The following is a 16,579-nucleotide window of genomic DNA, read 5'->3' as shown; positions in this document are numbered from 1 at the left end:
GATGACTAAGAAATGCTTAAAAAGAATTGAAACTTACCACCTATATCAACGAGATGCACTTGCTTTTTTGGTGGCTTAATCATAAGAACTTCGAGATTAAATGTGCTTTTCTTGGAGCAAACATGTGAGGGAGGAAAAGACATGCCGGAAGGACTTATGTCGGTCTGTGGTGACAGTTTTCATTCTTAGAAGCAAGGAGTAAATAACGTGACAATAATCGTAAGTGGAATATTAGGGCCAATAAATGCCAAATCCATATTTCCAAGCTTGAACATGGGTGGTTACAACTAGAAACTTGAAACCCAACCAAATTATCAACATCAAAATAACTACAAAATCCCAAACGATTCCTCTCACTTTTATTAGACTTAAATATACAACATCCTAAGTCTACAAGGAAACACCACAACTCTATGTAGAATTATTACATGTGAAAGCAATCAAACATAAAAGAAAAAAAAAAAAAAAAAAGGTTTTGTGGGATCAAAATGAGCAAGGGAAACTTTACTTCATTTTTCCCAAGGGTGTATCAATTCAAACTTCCCCAAAGAAATATTTTTTAAGTAAAACCCATCATCAAAAGCTGCCCAAATGCAGTTTTTAAAGTCGCATCTTTCAGAAAGCCAAAACGAGTTCTCTGGCCAAAATACCTCAAATGAAGCATGACCATTAGAACTATTAAAATTGCACCAAAACAGAGTCGTACGCAAAAAGTTCATTCTGAAGCTCCAGTTGAATTGAGCTTGCTTGGCCAAAACGCGTTCGCTCAAATCGTCGTCTTTTGACATGCAATGAGCATTTAAAACTGAGTTTGTTTGATAATTGTAAATAGTCACTTGCCATCTGCTTGCTGGTTGTTGCCCTTTTTCCCCTCCAACTTGTCTATTGAATCCGGCAAAACATGTGTTAATAAGAATGCTTGATTCCAAAGCCAAGAATAAGATAAAACCGAAGCTTGTTAGAGTCTTCATTTTGTTTTAGATACACAAAACTCTTTTGTTGATGCTTAATAATTTTGATTTTGGTTCATTATATAGCCAAAAAAAATTAATTGGGATAAATGATAAATATCAATTCTTTTTCATTTGCTATTTTTGGTGGAAATGGAAAAACAAAGTTGTGTTAAACACATCTAGAACGGTTGCATTTTCTATACTTTCTCCTTAATTAGCATTATCAAGTAGATTTAAGGTAGAGACATAGATAGTTCTTTTAAGTATATTTATCAATTTTTTATGCACATTCAACTAGAAGAAAAATAGACATGGTTAATAAGAACGAGAATCAGAACAAACAATTAATTCAAAATTTCAACAATTTTGTTATAAATCTCTTGAACTAGACCACAAAAAATAAATATCAGAATGATTTATCTCTTTTAGGAAATTATTTAATGAACATATCATAAGGAGTTGAAAATTAAGCTAAGGGGCCATACTTTGCTTTAAAAGAAGAAGAAGAATAATAATAAAATGTTGTAAAATATTTGTGACGGGTGATAGTTTCTAAAATGACATTTTTAATTTTTAAAATAATCCATCATTAACTTAATACAGATAAATAAAACCAAATTGGACCCTAATTTTTAATTTTTAATTTTAATTTCAATCCCCAATAAAATATATACCTTCAAATATTCATTTAAAATTATACAGATCCAACAATCTATGCTTCAAGAGTTGCATAAATCATACACCAAAGAGAGATTCAAATTTGTAGGGTGAAAAAAAGAAAAGGAGAAGAAATAATGGAGGCTTCATGTTGAACTCTTCAAAAGAGTAACAACGAATATGTCAAAGCTCGACGTTCATGGCGTCCTATGAACTCTGGCAGTCACACTTAGATTTACCCCTTTTCTCGGCCACCTCGAAGGGTTTTCTTTTTTTCTACATGGAGATGACTCGTAGTGGGAAAGTAAACATTTTTGTGGGATTATTTTACATTAATTTTATTTCACATGTTTAAATTTTCTTTTCCACTTTTAATGTTTCTTATTAGTGTGAGACTTAAAAGAACGTTTCAGGACAACGGTAGATGTGAAAGTTTCGAGGTGATTTAAAAGTGTCACAATGTACGACATGGATTGTGATATGAGGTATCCAAAATATGACATACAATTATGAAACCATGACTTGAGATTGAGCAAAGTGGGAGATTCACGACGAGGAATGTATAGAAATTTTTCAAACAAATCTAGACTTTTCTCAAGTTTTACTGGTAGGAATGGTTAAAAATCTATAACATATCTCATACCATGGCATATTTCATGTCATTTTCATATCATATGAGAACATATACATATATCCGTCATTCACATGTCGTATCATAATCATACCATATTGTAAACTTTTAGTGGTCATATCGTTTCCTAACTTATCATAGCCTTAACGTTCTTATACATGTCACAATCATATCATTACATGAACGTACCTTAGTCATATCGAATGCTATCTTCTATCAATCTATCATAATTGTATCCCTTTCTACCCATAACCCTATCTTATTCTTTTATCCATCGATCGTGACCATATCGTTTTTGTCAATCTCTCATGTCCATAGCACTTCGATACATACCCTAACCTTAATGATCCATGAACATATCTTACTCCTATCGTTACATTACGTTTAGTGCATCCTTCTCGTATCCTATCTCAAACATATCATTGAACACCTCGTATCATAAGTGTTATTGTACAATTCACATATTATAACATATACATATCATATTATAAGCATATTGATCTATAAACAATTCACACATATTGATATATATGACACGTGCAGAACTACGAGGCACGTGTCAACATCAAATATAACCATGCCAATAGTAAGACCACTTACTTGGATGGCCTTAGCCTAAGTTCTATCTAACTACAAACTAGCTTGCTTTTGCTCCTCGAATTCATTCTCACTTATGCCAAGGTGCTTCACCTTATTAAAGATATTCACCGAATTTTTTCCGTAATTCTAACTCTTAAATTTTATTAAGTGTTTAACAAATTCTTAATCTTTCCATTTAGATTTAATATTTCTTGGAATATAATATGTCTAACAATACAATTTCGGGTGACATACAATTTATTTGATACTATAGTTTCATAATATATTTGAAAATTACTTTAGAAATAAGAATATATGATTATTTACTAGTATAACAATCTAGTTTTGATTTGATTAGATTTTATTTTGATTTGTTTACTTGTTTGTTACCAGATTTTCTGCAGATTTTTAGGTAGATTTTCTGAATATGTTTTGTATTCTCTGTATAAATATGGAGCATTCTTGCTCTTCATAATTCAATCTTCTCATTAATCATTCAATCAATCCCTCTTTCACTAACAATTGGTATCAGAGCTATCTTCTTAAGAGATCTGTGAGATCAAAATGGGAGAATCAAGTTTTTCAGCTGTTGCACCACCAGTCTTCGATGGAGACAATTATCAAATGTGGGCAGTACGTATGGAGACTTATTTGGAGGCCTTGGATCTTTGGGAAGCAATAGAAGAGGATTACGAGGTCCCTCCGCTTCCAACAGATCCTACTGTAGCACAAATCAAATTACAGATGGAAAAGAAGACAAGAAAATCAAAGGCAAAAGCTTGCCTATTTGCCGCTGTATCTGAAATGATCTTCATGCGAATAATGTCCCTCAAAACAGCAAAAGAAATCTGGGATTATCTCAAGGCTGAATATGAAGGAGATGAGAGGATTCGTGGAATGAATGTCCTGAATTTAATCAGGGATTTCGAGTTGCAGAAGATTAAGGAGTCAGAGTCGGTAAAAGAGTACTCTGACAGAGTTCTCAGCATTGCCAACAAGGTGAGATTGCTTGGTTCTGTATTAAATGATTCCAGGATCGTTGAAAAGCTGCTAGTCACTCTTCCAGAGAAGTTTGAAGCCACCATTACTACTCTGGAGAACACCAAAGACTTGTCAAAGATTTCTCTTACAGAGCTCTTGAATGCTTTACAAGCGCAAGGGCAAAGGAGGTCTATGAGACAAGAAGGGGTGATTGAAGGTGCCTTACTTGTTACGCATCAAGACAGCCGCAGGTATAAAAACAACAAAAATTTCAAAAATCAATTGACGTATGGAGATTCATCTGCCAATTATCAAAAGACAAAAGGAGGAGGTTTCAAAAAATCCTATCTACCTTGCCGCCATTGTGAGAAGAAAGATCATCCACCATACAAGTGTTGGAGAAGACCTGACGCCTTCTGCTCCAAATGCAATCAACTTGGACATGAAGCTATGATCTGCAAAGCCAAAGATCTGGTGAAAGGAGTAGATGCACAGGTCGTTGATCAAGAAGAAGAAGAAGAAGAAGAAGATCAATTGTTTATGGTCACTTCTTCCTCAAGCAAAGAATCAAGCGAGAGCTGGTTGATTGACAGTGGGTGCACAAATCACATGACATATGACAAGGAGTTTTTTGAGGAATTAAGAGACATCGAAGATAAGAGAGTGAGGATTGGCAATGGTGAACACTTGGAAGTCAAGGGAAAAGGCACAGTAGCTATAACAAGCTATGAAGGTACAAAATTTATTCCAGATGTTTTATTTGTGCCTAAAATTGATCAAAATCTCTTGAGCGTTGGTCAGTTACTTAATAAAGGTTATAAAGTGTTGTTTGAGAATAAGGAGTGCTTGATCAAAGATGCTAGTGGCAAAGACTTGTTCAACGTCAAAATGAAAGGAAAAAGCTTTGCTCTAAATCCAACGGCCTTTATATCCAGAGCTGGTGCCACTGGGACTTGGCACAAAAGACTTAACTTATAATTTAATGTGATTTTCTAAAAATGAAATTACAATAAAAGGAAAAAAAAAAGTTAACATATACCGTAACAATATGACCAGATCTCTCTTCACGTCCATTTGAGTGTATGGGTGGAGACTATTTTAGTTTTTATTTATTTATTTTTTTTTTCACAACTTGATAGTCTAGAATAATTGGTGGGTTGAGGAGAGATAATTGGGAAAGGGATGAGAGGTTTGTTGAGAGAAGTGGGGAAGGATGGTTTTTATTTATTTATTATTATTCTTTTTTTTTTTTTAACTTAACTTTTGTTTTTTCTTTTTGCTATTACATTTAAAGACTTTTCTATGCTCGACATAGAGTGATGTCTTTAGGCTCATTAATTCTCCGTAGCTTAAGTATTTGACTTGAATTAAATATTAAAGGAGGTTTGTAGACGTGTTTAATAGTTGTCGCAATGAAGTGATATTGGATAGTCAATTTTCTGGTGCAAATCTTCCCTCAAGAGTTTCAGCCATGTACTTTCCTGAGCTGCTCCAGCTGTTGCTCTATACTCTGCTTGTGTAGTTGATAATGATACTGTTGGTTGTCTTTTACTGCACAAAGAAATTGTTCCCGAAAAAAACTTGAACACATACCCAGTGGTCGATCCCCGAGTTTCGTGGTCTCCTGCATTGTCAGCATCATAGTATCCCACTAGTTTGCAGTCTTTGCTTCTTTTGTACAAAAGACCATAGTCGATTGTACCTTTGACATATCTGAAAATCCGTCGAGTTGCATTCAAATAGGGCTTCTTTGTTCTTCGCACGTACCAACTCATAACCCCAACTGCATAAGAAATATCAGGCCGAGTTAAAGTTAGGCAGATAAGACTACCTATTAGTTGTCGGTATGTCGTTTCATCATTCAACATTTTTTCTTCATGTTCACAAATCTTGGCATTGTCTCCGTCGATGCTTGCACTCTAACATGTTGAACTTCTGAAGCATATCTCTTGTATACTTTTGTTGGCAGATAAACAATCCTTCATCTATGCGATCAACTTCTGTGCGATCAACTTCTACGTCTTGGCACTAGTTCCCAAGTTGGATTATGCTCTAGGGCTATAATTTCTTCCTCCATCGCTTTCTGCCAAACCGAGTTTTGTGATGCCTCTTCATATGTCTCTAGTTCGTAAACTCTGTCTTCTACAATAGCTGCATTTGCATACTTAGGATTTGGCCTTCGGATTCTATTTGATGGCCTAAGTTGCTGACGTGTCGTTTCATTTTTATTAGATTCGCTTGATTAAGTCACCTCTTGCTTTCAAATACCAATGTCACTTGGATCTTCAGGCGCATCAACCTTTTATTTAATTTGCGTATTTTGCTCCCCCATCATCTGTTGTAGAATTTCTTCGATGTTTGAATCTGGTAAGACTTTCATCTGTTGTAGAATTTCTTAGATGTTGTGGTAGAGCTTTGAGCATGGATTTCTGCATAATTAGCTTCAACTTATGGTAGCTAACATGTTCAATCTTGCATGCCATAGATCTGTCGTCTCATTCTTTTAGGTCTTGTCAATATATGCAGACTCTGCAAATAGAACGTAAACAGACTCCACTCTTCATCCTTTTATTGTCAGCTTTCCTATTATCTTAACAACTTGATAGACTTTTACATCTTTTTGCCCAAACAAGACGTAGTTTCCTCATGTTGTTAGTTGTGGCACTGACAACAAGCTCTTCTTTATATCCGGTACATGATAAACATTATACAGTGACACTGTATTAGATTTTTTGCCAGACATGATTGTCGTAATTTGCTCTGCGTATCATATGGCTTCCTTTGTAATCTTTCTTGTCTTGCAATTTACTCTGATCGCCAGTTATATGGTTTGAGCATCCTGAATCAACGATCTAGTCATTCTCATAATTTATATGGTCTCCCATCGTCGCCATGAGTGCTAGCTCGTCTTCTTCTATGACATATAGTACCTCTGCATCCCATTTCTCCTCCATCTCCATGTTGGAGGATGCCACATTGCTTTCGACAGATTTTTCTTGGACCAACAATCTCTAAACATGTGGCTCTTCTTCCTTCAATTATAGCAATTAGCTTCAAATCTCTTTCCTTGAGAACTCCTGTTGTCATTCTTCTGAGCTCTCTCAGGTTGTGCAGTTCCTTGATGACTCCTTCTTTTGTCACCGTTTTTGTATCTACGTTTGGAAGATGGCTTATCGTTGCCTCGACTTTCACTCGTGTAGAGTGCTTCTTCTTCACCCTTTAATGTGATGCCTCCCATTTGTTTAGCCATGGCTTCTTGGCTGGCTAACAATTTTTCAAACTCTACAAGTGATGATTTAGTTGGCCATCCTTGTACAGCAATAATGAAGCTTATATAGTATGGTCGCAATTTGTGGATAATGATCCTCTTCATTCGATCTTCTCCAATTGTAGACTTCGATTCTAGTTTAGTAATCTCTCGGCAGATCGTCTTAACTTTGTGGAAGTACTGAGCAATCGTCATGTCATGTTGTGAAATTGACAATAGCTCGTTCTCTAGAAGTTGTAGCCACGTATCGTTCTTCTTGGAGAACATCACCACGAACATGTCCCATGCTTCTTTCGGTGTCTTGTCATCCCAAATATGTTCTAACATCTCTTCTTCGATTGTGGCCTTCAAGGCAAACATTGCTTTGCCGGCTTTTATTTTCCATTTGCGCAAGGCATCGTTGGAATCCTCTACTACCGGCATAGTTTCACTCCCGCCAATGATCTCCCAAAGATCCTGTCCTTGTAAATAGGACATCATGCATGTTACCCATGTATTGTAGTAGTTGTTGTTGAGTTTTTTGATTCCTCCTACGATTTGGAAGTCACCCATCGTGTTGACAATACCTCAGTAATACCAAACAAGCATTTTCGACACAAGGCTTGTAGAGTCACAGACTACTCACGACACAAAGAAACTCACTCACTAATAATCTCAAGAAATCGTTTCTGATGTGGATGATCAGACAAAGCTGCTGCAGCCACAAAGTATACTAAGAATTCCAAGAGATCAGACAACCTATACTAACCTCGCTCTGATACCAGATTATTGAACACAACTCTATGTGGGAAACACTCGCACTCTTTATTAAGACCAATTGAGAAGAAAATACAAGACACTTTGTAGAATACTACTACTTTATATTGTTTCGGATTTCTTGGGATGAAAAACTAGGTAGGGTCGAGCAGTATTTATAGTATACCCTACACAATCTAGACCTAACAAATCTAAATCTTTTTCCTAAAATATCAAGATCTCTTTCCTAAAATATCTAGTATCTTTCCTAAAATCTCTACTAAAATAAATATACAATGGGCTCGTATAATTATTAGGGTTGATTCTATTGGGATAGTGATGATATTTTAACACCGCACACAATTTACCTATAATCAACGTCAAATAATTATGGAAGGGCAATACAAGTCAATCAACGCAAGAATCATGGATATCGATCATTTGCAAATATGGTCGATGTTTCTCAGTTGAATACAAAAGAACAGTCACCTAATTCCATTCCAAATTTTTCTTCTAAGCAATTACAACAGTTAGCACAAGCATTATCTGCACTCAATCATCATCCTTCTAGTAATCCTGACAATAGCATCAATGCTGCAGGTTTGTTTCCAGTATCTGCAATATCTATTAACTCTACAAGTTCTAATCCATCGATTCTCGATACGGGAGCTATGGATACTACGAATCATATAGTATCCGAAGCTTCTATTATGAATGAACCAAATGTTGCCACCATATCTACAATAAATTTGCCTAATGGAGGGACAGCAGATGTGTCACAATACTGGCAATGTTTTCTTTAATTCTCACCTTAAATTAACAATGTTTTATGTGTGCCTTCATTCAATTTAAACCTAATGTCCATCAGCAAACTTACCAATGACATGAAATGTTATGTCACATTCTATCGTGATTCTTGTGTTATGCAGGACTTGGCTACATTGAGGATGATTGTCTCGGGTAAACAATTCAGAGGTCTCTGTCTATTTCTCCATCTCGAATCAAATCTTCAGCTCACCAAGTATCTCAGTCATCTAATTTGTGGCATTTACGCCTAGGTCATCCTTCTTTTTTCTTGTTTTAAATTTCTAGCTGAGCAATTGCATCTTAATAATGCTATTTTTTCTTATAACTGTAATATTTGCCCATTAGAAAAACAAACTAGACTGTCTTTCCCAAGAAGCTTGATAACAACTCATTCTGCCTTTGATATGTTACATTGTGATGTTTGGGGACCACATAAATTTCTAACCCATTATGGTTTCCGTTTTTTTCTCACTATTGATGATGATTTTACTCGATGTTCTTGGGTTTTTCTTATGCAACATAAATCAGAAGTACATCATTTGTTAATGAACTTTGTTAAATTCATTCAAACACAATTTCATACTACTATCAAGATAGATAGATCAGACAATGGGACTGAGTTCTTATCTTTGCAACCATTTTTTACTTCTTGTGACATTGACTTTCAGCGCACTTGTGCCTATATTCCAAAAAAATAAAATAAAAAATGGAGTCGTAGAATGCAACCATCGTCATATGCTAAATGTAGCTAGGTCTCTTCTCTTTCAGTCACATGTTCAACTTAATTTTTGGTGAGAGTGCATTTTGACTGTTGTTTATCTTATAAATAGAACACCATCACCATTGTTATCTAACAAGACACCCTTTGAAGCACTCTACAAACGACCACCTACATTTCACCATCTTAAAGTTTTTGGTTGTAAGTATTATGCAACTGTAGTACACCCTAAGCAAAAATTTGAACCTCGGGCAATTGTTTGTGTTTTCGTAGAATATCCTTGTGGTCACAAAGGTTACAAGTTGTATGACATGCAAATTAAATTTATTTTTTATCAGTCGTGCTGTTAAATTTTGTGACGATGATTTTCCTTTTTCATCAGCTTCACAAACTTTGACATTAGCTCCTTTAACTCCCATTTTACCATTTCAAGATTCATCCTACTTAACAGCCATTCTAGTCCTCCCCTACCTTCTATTCCTTCACCTACTACTTCGTCGCCTCGTCAGCCTTTTATTCCTTCTCCAGATTCACCCACTAGTTCTAACCACTGTAACCATTCGATCTACAGACTCTTGAGCCTTGTTAAACATATCCAAATAGTATCTCAATCCAACGATTGAATGTGAATATTTGATTGACTTTCTTCTGCTGGACGGTTCTGGAACAAAATTTGGTTGCATATTCTTTTTTAATTACAGTTTTGTAATTAAGTGGAGATTCAAGGGTATTTTTTTTGGTAATTTGTCACATTTGGAATATTTTATGATTATTTTCCTCAAAACATCCATACTTTTTCTTAAAATCCTTCATCCCTTGATGTTGTTGGTCAGTTTTTCCTTCTCGACCATCTTGAAATTCCTTCTAGATAAGGAAAATCGAGAAAGATCCTTGGTAATTGAAAAAATGACTTTTTTTGCCATTTTCTCCTACTTTTTCCTTTCCAATCTTTGTCCAAAGGCCTTAAATTCTTAAAATTACTTCTAACGGCCTAGAAATGACTTGCTAAGACTGTTGTCATTCTTTATCCTCTTAATTTCTTTCCTTGAATTTTTTGGATCTAACACGGGCGGCTTGTTCTTATTGGAGCTAATTTCCTTTATTTTTTTGGGAGTTACATCATATCTCGTCACTTTGCTCCCCAAGTCGTATTTATCAATAACAGTTTTGTACATGATCCTAAGATGAATTGGTTAACTCTTTACTAGTCTCTATGTCGTACATCTACGTATCATGAATATATGAGGTCCACTCTTTCTTAGAACATTTTCCATACTACACTGAACATAATTATTTGATTCATAAGCATCATAAACAAAACTTTAAACCAAACGACCACCAAGAGATCTAGATCAGCTAAATAAGGTTCATTTGAAATAGTTCTTGTTTTTTTTCTATTAAATGATGGAACAATTTGATAACTATTTGAAATATGGAAATGAATTTTATGTTATGGTCGTTCGGGTACTTCACCTAGTCTAATTTTCATAGTGTCTCAGGACCTTGCCTAACGGGGCTTTTATTTGGTCATCATATGTAAGGACTGGGCTGAGTAATTAAAACACAACACAATAGTTAAAACACAACACGTTTCAAAACAAATGGGTTAAAGACGGCGGGTGAGGCTTGTCTATAACACCTACTCCAGAGTCGGCTCCCAACCTCGACTAAATCCTTATTACCTGAAAAAACAAAAAAAAAAAATCAAAATAAGGAAGGAGTACAAGACTCAGCAAGTAGCCTACTTGTAGGCTCTTAATCGTGTCCTTTATATGCTAGGATATTGCACTCTTTCTTTTCTTGTTCTTGTTTTTGTTGTAAGTACCTAGGCCCCTTAGTTCTGTTTCTAACGTGAACTTCTATTAAGAATGAGAAATAGAATTGCGATCGAAAGCGCAATCTTCATTAATATTCACAATGTTTAAATAGGATACAAGGTACCAACTAATACCTAACAATAAGGGAAAATATAAACTAACTAAATCTTGAGAATAAAATAAAATATACTATCAATCAAATTATGAAGGAAAAAATATTAATTGATTATGAATATCTAAGATATATTCAACAACTAATTATTATACTATATTGTCCACATATTATATCTTAATATTCCCCCTCAAGTTGGAGAGTGTATGTCAATCACACCCAACTTATCTTTCAAAAAATCAAATTAATGTCTTCCCAAAGTTTTAGTGAAAATATCTACAAATTGCATTTTAGTCGAAACATAACATGGTTTGATGATTCCAACTTGTATTTTTTCTCGAACTATATGATAATCTATTTCTATGTGTTTCGTACGTTGGTGAAAAACTGGATTGGCTGCTATGTGTAATGCTGCTTGATTATCACAATACAATAATGCTGGTTCTGACAGTGGAACTTCCAAGTCTTGACGAATATATCTTATCCAAGTTAACTTTAAACAAGTATTTTTCATATCTCGATACTCGGCTTCTACTGATGATGATCTGGACACATTGGTTTATCTTTTAGACTTCCATGGAATAATTGAATTTCCAAGGAAAATGCAGAACCCAGAAATAGACCGCTTGGAAGTTCGACAACCACCCCAGTCTGAATCACAATATGCTTGTAATCTTAAGTTGTTTTCAGATGGTAGTAGAAGTCCTTGACAAGGAGTACCTTTGTTGTATCTCAGAACTCGAAGAGCTGCCTCCCAATATGGTTTACGTGGTTCATGCATAAATTGACTAAGCATACGAACTAAATACACTATGTCAGGCCTAGTAACGGATAAATATATTAATTTGTCAATCAACCGTTTGTATGTAATTGGATCATTCAACTTCTCTCCTTCCGTTAAAGAAAGTTTTAGATTTTACTCCATAGGAAATTTTTCTGGACGTGCTTCTATAAGACCTGTGTCTTGAAGAATGTCTAGAGCATACTTCCTTTAAGACATAAAAATTTATTTTCTAGACCTAGAAAATTCAATGCCTAGGAAATATTTCAAATTCCCTAAATCTTTGATAAGACATTTCTCGAGTAAACTAGTTTTGAGATGTTGAATTTCTTTGAGCATTGTCTTTATTTTGTATATAAAGAGTAATCTGCTACTGAATGTAGCCTGCATATAAAGAGTAACAATTGCGAGAAGCCTATTTTAAACCATAAAGAGATTTATGGAGCCGACATACTATATTCTCCCCCTGTCGGCGAATACCTGGTGGTAAAGACATATAGACTTTCTCGTCTAGATTACCATGGAGAATGACATTTTGAACATCCAACTAATGAGTGAACCATTTTAGAGCAACGACAATAGTGAGTAAGCAACAAAGTGTAGTAAGTTTCGCTGCAGGAGAAAATGTCTCTTTGTAATCAACACCCTCAACATGAGTGTATCCCTTTGCTACCAATGGAGTTTTATAATGTTCAACAGAACCCTCAGAATTGTGTTTAATCTTGTACACCCAACGACATCCAATAGCTTTATGGCCAGGTGGTAGAGGAACGAGAGAAGTATGCTGCAATTTCATCATTCAAAGTCTGCGGCCATAATGGGTCGCCAACTGCCTCATCATAGGTTTTAGGTTCTGTCTTGGCTGTAATAAGAGTTAGAAAAGTACGTTGAGTAGGAGAAAAAGGAGAGAATGAAAGGTAATGATGAAGGGGATACCTGGTGCTAGTGTTGGGACTTGAGCTAGAGGTTAAATGATTGGCTCCAGAAGACATCTCATAAACATTATAACAAGCTAGAAGCTGTTTGGTACGAGTAGAACGTCGGAGTGGAACTGATGTATCAGGTGGGATAAGGTTAGAACTAGTGGGTGAATCTGGAGAAGGAACAGAAGGCGGAGGAGACGACGAAGTAGTAGGTGAAGAAATAGAAGGTAGGGGAGGACTATAATGGATGTTTTAGTAGGATGAATTTTGAAATGGTAAAATGAGAGTTAAAGGAGCTAATGTCAAAGTTTGTGAAGCTGATGAAAAAGAAAAATCATCTTCACAAAATTTAACAGCACGACTGATAAAAAAAAAAATTAATTTGCATGTCATACAATTTGTAACCTTTGTGATCATTAGGATATCCTACGAAAACACAAAGCATTGCCCGAGGTTCAAATTTTTGCTTAGGGTGTACTACAGTTGCATAACACTTACAACCAAAAACTTTAAGATGGTGAAATGTAGGTGGTCGTTTGTAGAGTGCTTCAAAGGGTGTCTTGTTAGATAACAATGGTTGCATTCTACGACTCCATTTTTTTTTTCTTTTGGAATATAGGCACAAGTGCGCTGAAAGTCAATGTCACAAGAAGTAAAAAATGGTTGCAAAGATAAGAACGCAGTCCCATTGTCTGATCTATCCATCTTGATAGTAGTATGAAATTGAGTTTGAATGAATTTAACAAAGTTCATTAACAAATGATGTACTTCTAATTTATGTTGCATAAGAAAAACCGAAGTACATCGAGTAAAATCATCATCAATAGTGAGAAAAAAACGCAAACCATAATGGGTTAGAAATTTATGTGGTCCCCAAATATCACAATGTAACATATCAAAGGCAGAATGAGTTGTTATCGAGCTTCTTAAGATTATTAGTGAGTGAGTTTCTTTTTGTCGTGAGTAGTCTGTGACTCTACAAGCCTTGTGTCGAAAATGCTTGTTTGGTATTACTGAGGTATTGTCAACACGATGGGTGACTTCCAAATCGTAGGAAGAATCAAAAAACTCAACAACAACTACTACAATACGTGGGTAACATGCATGATGTTCTATTTACAAGGACAGGATCTTTGGGAGATCATTGGCGGGAGTCAAACTATGCCGGCAGTAGAGGATTCCAACGATGCCTTGTGCAAATGGAGAATCAAAGCAGGCAAAGCAATGTTTGCCTTGAAGGCCACAATCGAAGAAGAGATGTTAGAACATATTTGGGATGACAAGACACCGAATGAAGCATGGGACACGTTCGTAGTGATGTTCTCCAAGAAGAACGATACGTGGCTACAACTTCTAGAGAACGAGCTATTGTCAATTTCACAACATGACATGATGATTGCTCAGTACTTCCACAAAGTCAAGACGATCTGCCGAGAGATTACTAAACTAGAATCGAAGTCTACAATTGGAGAAGATCGAATGAAGAGGATCATTATCCACAAATTGCGACCATACTATATAAGCTTCATTATTGCTGTACAAGGATGGCCCACTCAATCATCACTTATAGAGTTTGAAAAATTGTTAGCCAGCAAAGAAACCATGGCTAAACAAATGGGAGGCATCACATTAAAGGGTGAAGAAGAAGCACTCTACACGAGTGAAAGTCGAGGCAACGATAAGCCATCTTCCAAACGTGGATACAAAAACGGTGACAAAAGAAGGAGTCATCAAGGAACTACACAACCTGAGAGAGCTCAGAAGAATGACAACAAGAGTTCTCAAGGAAAGAGATTTGAAGCTAATTGCTATAATTGAAGGAAGAAGGGCCACATGTCTAGAGATTTTTGGTCCAAGAAAAATCTGTCGAAAGCAATGTGGCATCCTCCAACATGGAGATGGAGGAGAAATGGGATGCAGAGGTACTATATGCCATAGAAGAAGACGAGCTATCACTCATGGCGACGATGAAAGACCATACAAATTATGAGAATGACTGGATCGTTGATTCAGGATGCTCAAACCATATAACTGGCGATCAGAGTAAATTGCAAGACAAGAAAGAGTACAAAGGAAGCCATATGATACGCAGAGCAAATTACGACAATCATGTCTGGCAAAAAATCTAATACAGTGTCACTGTATAATGTTTATCATGTACCAGATATAAAGAAAAGCTTGTTGTCAGTGCCACAACTAACAACATGATGAAACTACGTCTTGTTTGGCAAAAAGATGTAAAAGTCTATCAAGTTGTTAAGATAATAGGAAAGCTGACAATAAAAGGACGAAGAGTGGAGTCTGTTTACGTCCTATTTGCAGAGTCTGCCTATATTGACAAGACCCAAAAGAATGAGATAACAGATCTATGGCATGCAAGATTGGACATGCTAGCTACCATAAGTTGAAGCTAATTATGCAGAAATCCATGCTCAAAGGTCTACCACAACATCTAAGAAATTCTACAACAGATGAAAGTCTTACCAGATTCAAACATCGAAGAAATTCTACAACAGATGATGGGGGAGCAAAATACGCAAATTAAATAAAAGGTTGATGCGCCTGAAGATCCAAGTGACATTGGTATTGGAAAGCAAGAGGTGACTCAATCAAGCGAATCTGATAAAAATGAAACGACACGTCAGCAACTTAGGCGATCAAATAGAATCAGAAGGCCAAATCCTAAGTATGCAAATGCAGCTATTGTAGAAGACAGAGTTTACAAACTAGAGACATATGAAGAGGCATCACAAAACTCAGTTTGGCAGAAAGCGATGGAGGAAGAAATTATAGCCCTAGAGCATAATCAAACTTGGGAACTAGTGCCAAGACGTAGAAGTTGATCGCACAGAAGTTGATCGCATAGATGAAGGATTGTTTCTCTGCCAACAAAAGTATACAAGAGATATGCTTCAAAAGTTCAACATGTTAGAGTGCAAGCATCGACGGAGACAAATGCCAAGATTTGTGAACATGAAGAAAAAAAGTTGAATGATGAAACGACATACCGACAACTAGTAGGTAGTCTTATCTGCTTAACTTTAACTCGGCCTGATCTTTCTTATGCAGTTGGGGTTATGAGTCGGTACGTGCAAAGAACAAAGAAGCCCCATTTGGATGCAACTCGACGGATTTTCAGATATGTCAAAGGTACAATCGACTATGGTCTTTTGTACAAAAGAAGCAGAGACTGCAAACTAGCTGGATACTATGATGCTGACAATGCAGGAGACCACGAAACTCGGGGATCAACCACTGGGTATGTGTTCAAGTTTTGTTTGGGAACAATTTCTTGGTGTAGCAAGAAACAACCAACAGTATCATTATCAACTACACAAGCAGAGTATAGAGCAGTAGCTGGAGCAGCTCAGGAAAGTACATGGCTGAAACTCTTGAGGGAAGATTTGCACCAGAAAATTGACTATCCAATATCACTTCATTGCGACAACTATTAAACACGTCTACAAACCTCCTTTAATATTTAATTCAAGTCAAATACTTAAGCTACGGAGAATTAATGAGCCTAAAGACATCACTCAAACCTATATGTCGAGCATAGAAAAGTCTTTAAATGTATAGCAAAAAGAAAAAACAAAAGTTAAGTTAAAAAATAATAA

General features: G+C 35.9%; 1 protein-coding gene across 1 annotated transcript; it reads right to left on the bottom strand.

Annotated features, from left to right (window-relative positions):
* Positions 1-6,835: 6,835 nt before the first annotated feature.
* LOC147792265 (uncharacterized) lies at positions 6,836-7,621 on the bottom strand. The gene has a single exon (XM_087124827.1). It carries the CDS (start codon positions 7,619-7,621, stop codon positions 6,836-6,838), a length of 786 nt encoding a protein of 261 aa, XP_086980953.1.
* Between the last annotated feature and the right edge of the window lie 8,958 nt (positions 7,622-16,579).

Source organism: Cucurbita pepo, chromosome 6 (assembly GCF_057944985.1).
Source record: "Cucurbita pepo subsp. pepo isolate OVF chromosome 6, ASM5794498v1, whole genome shotgun sequence".
In the NCBI taxonomy this organism is placed as follows: domain Eukaryota; kingdom Viridiplantae; phylum Streptophyta; class Magnoliopsida; order Cucurbitales; family Cucurbitaceae; genus Cucurbita; species Cucurbita pepo.
Note: the sequence above shows the minus strand (reverse complement) of the source record. Positions and strands in the feature narration are given on the sequence as shown.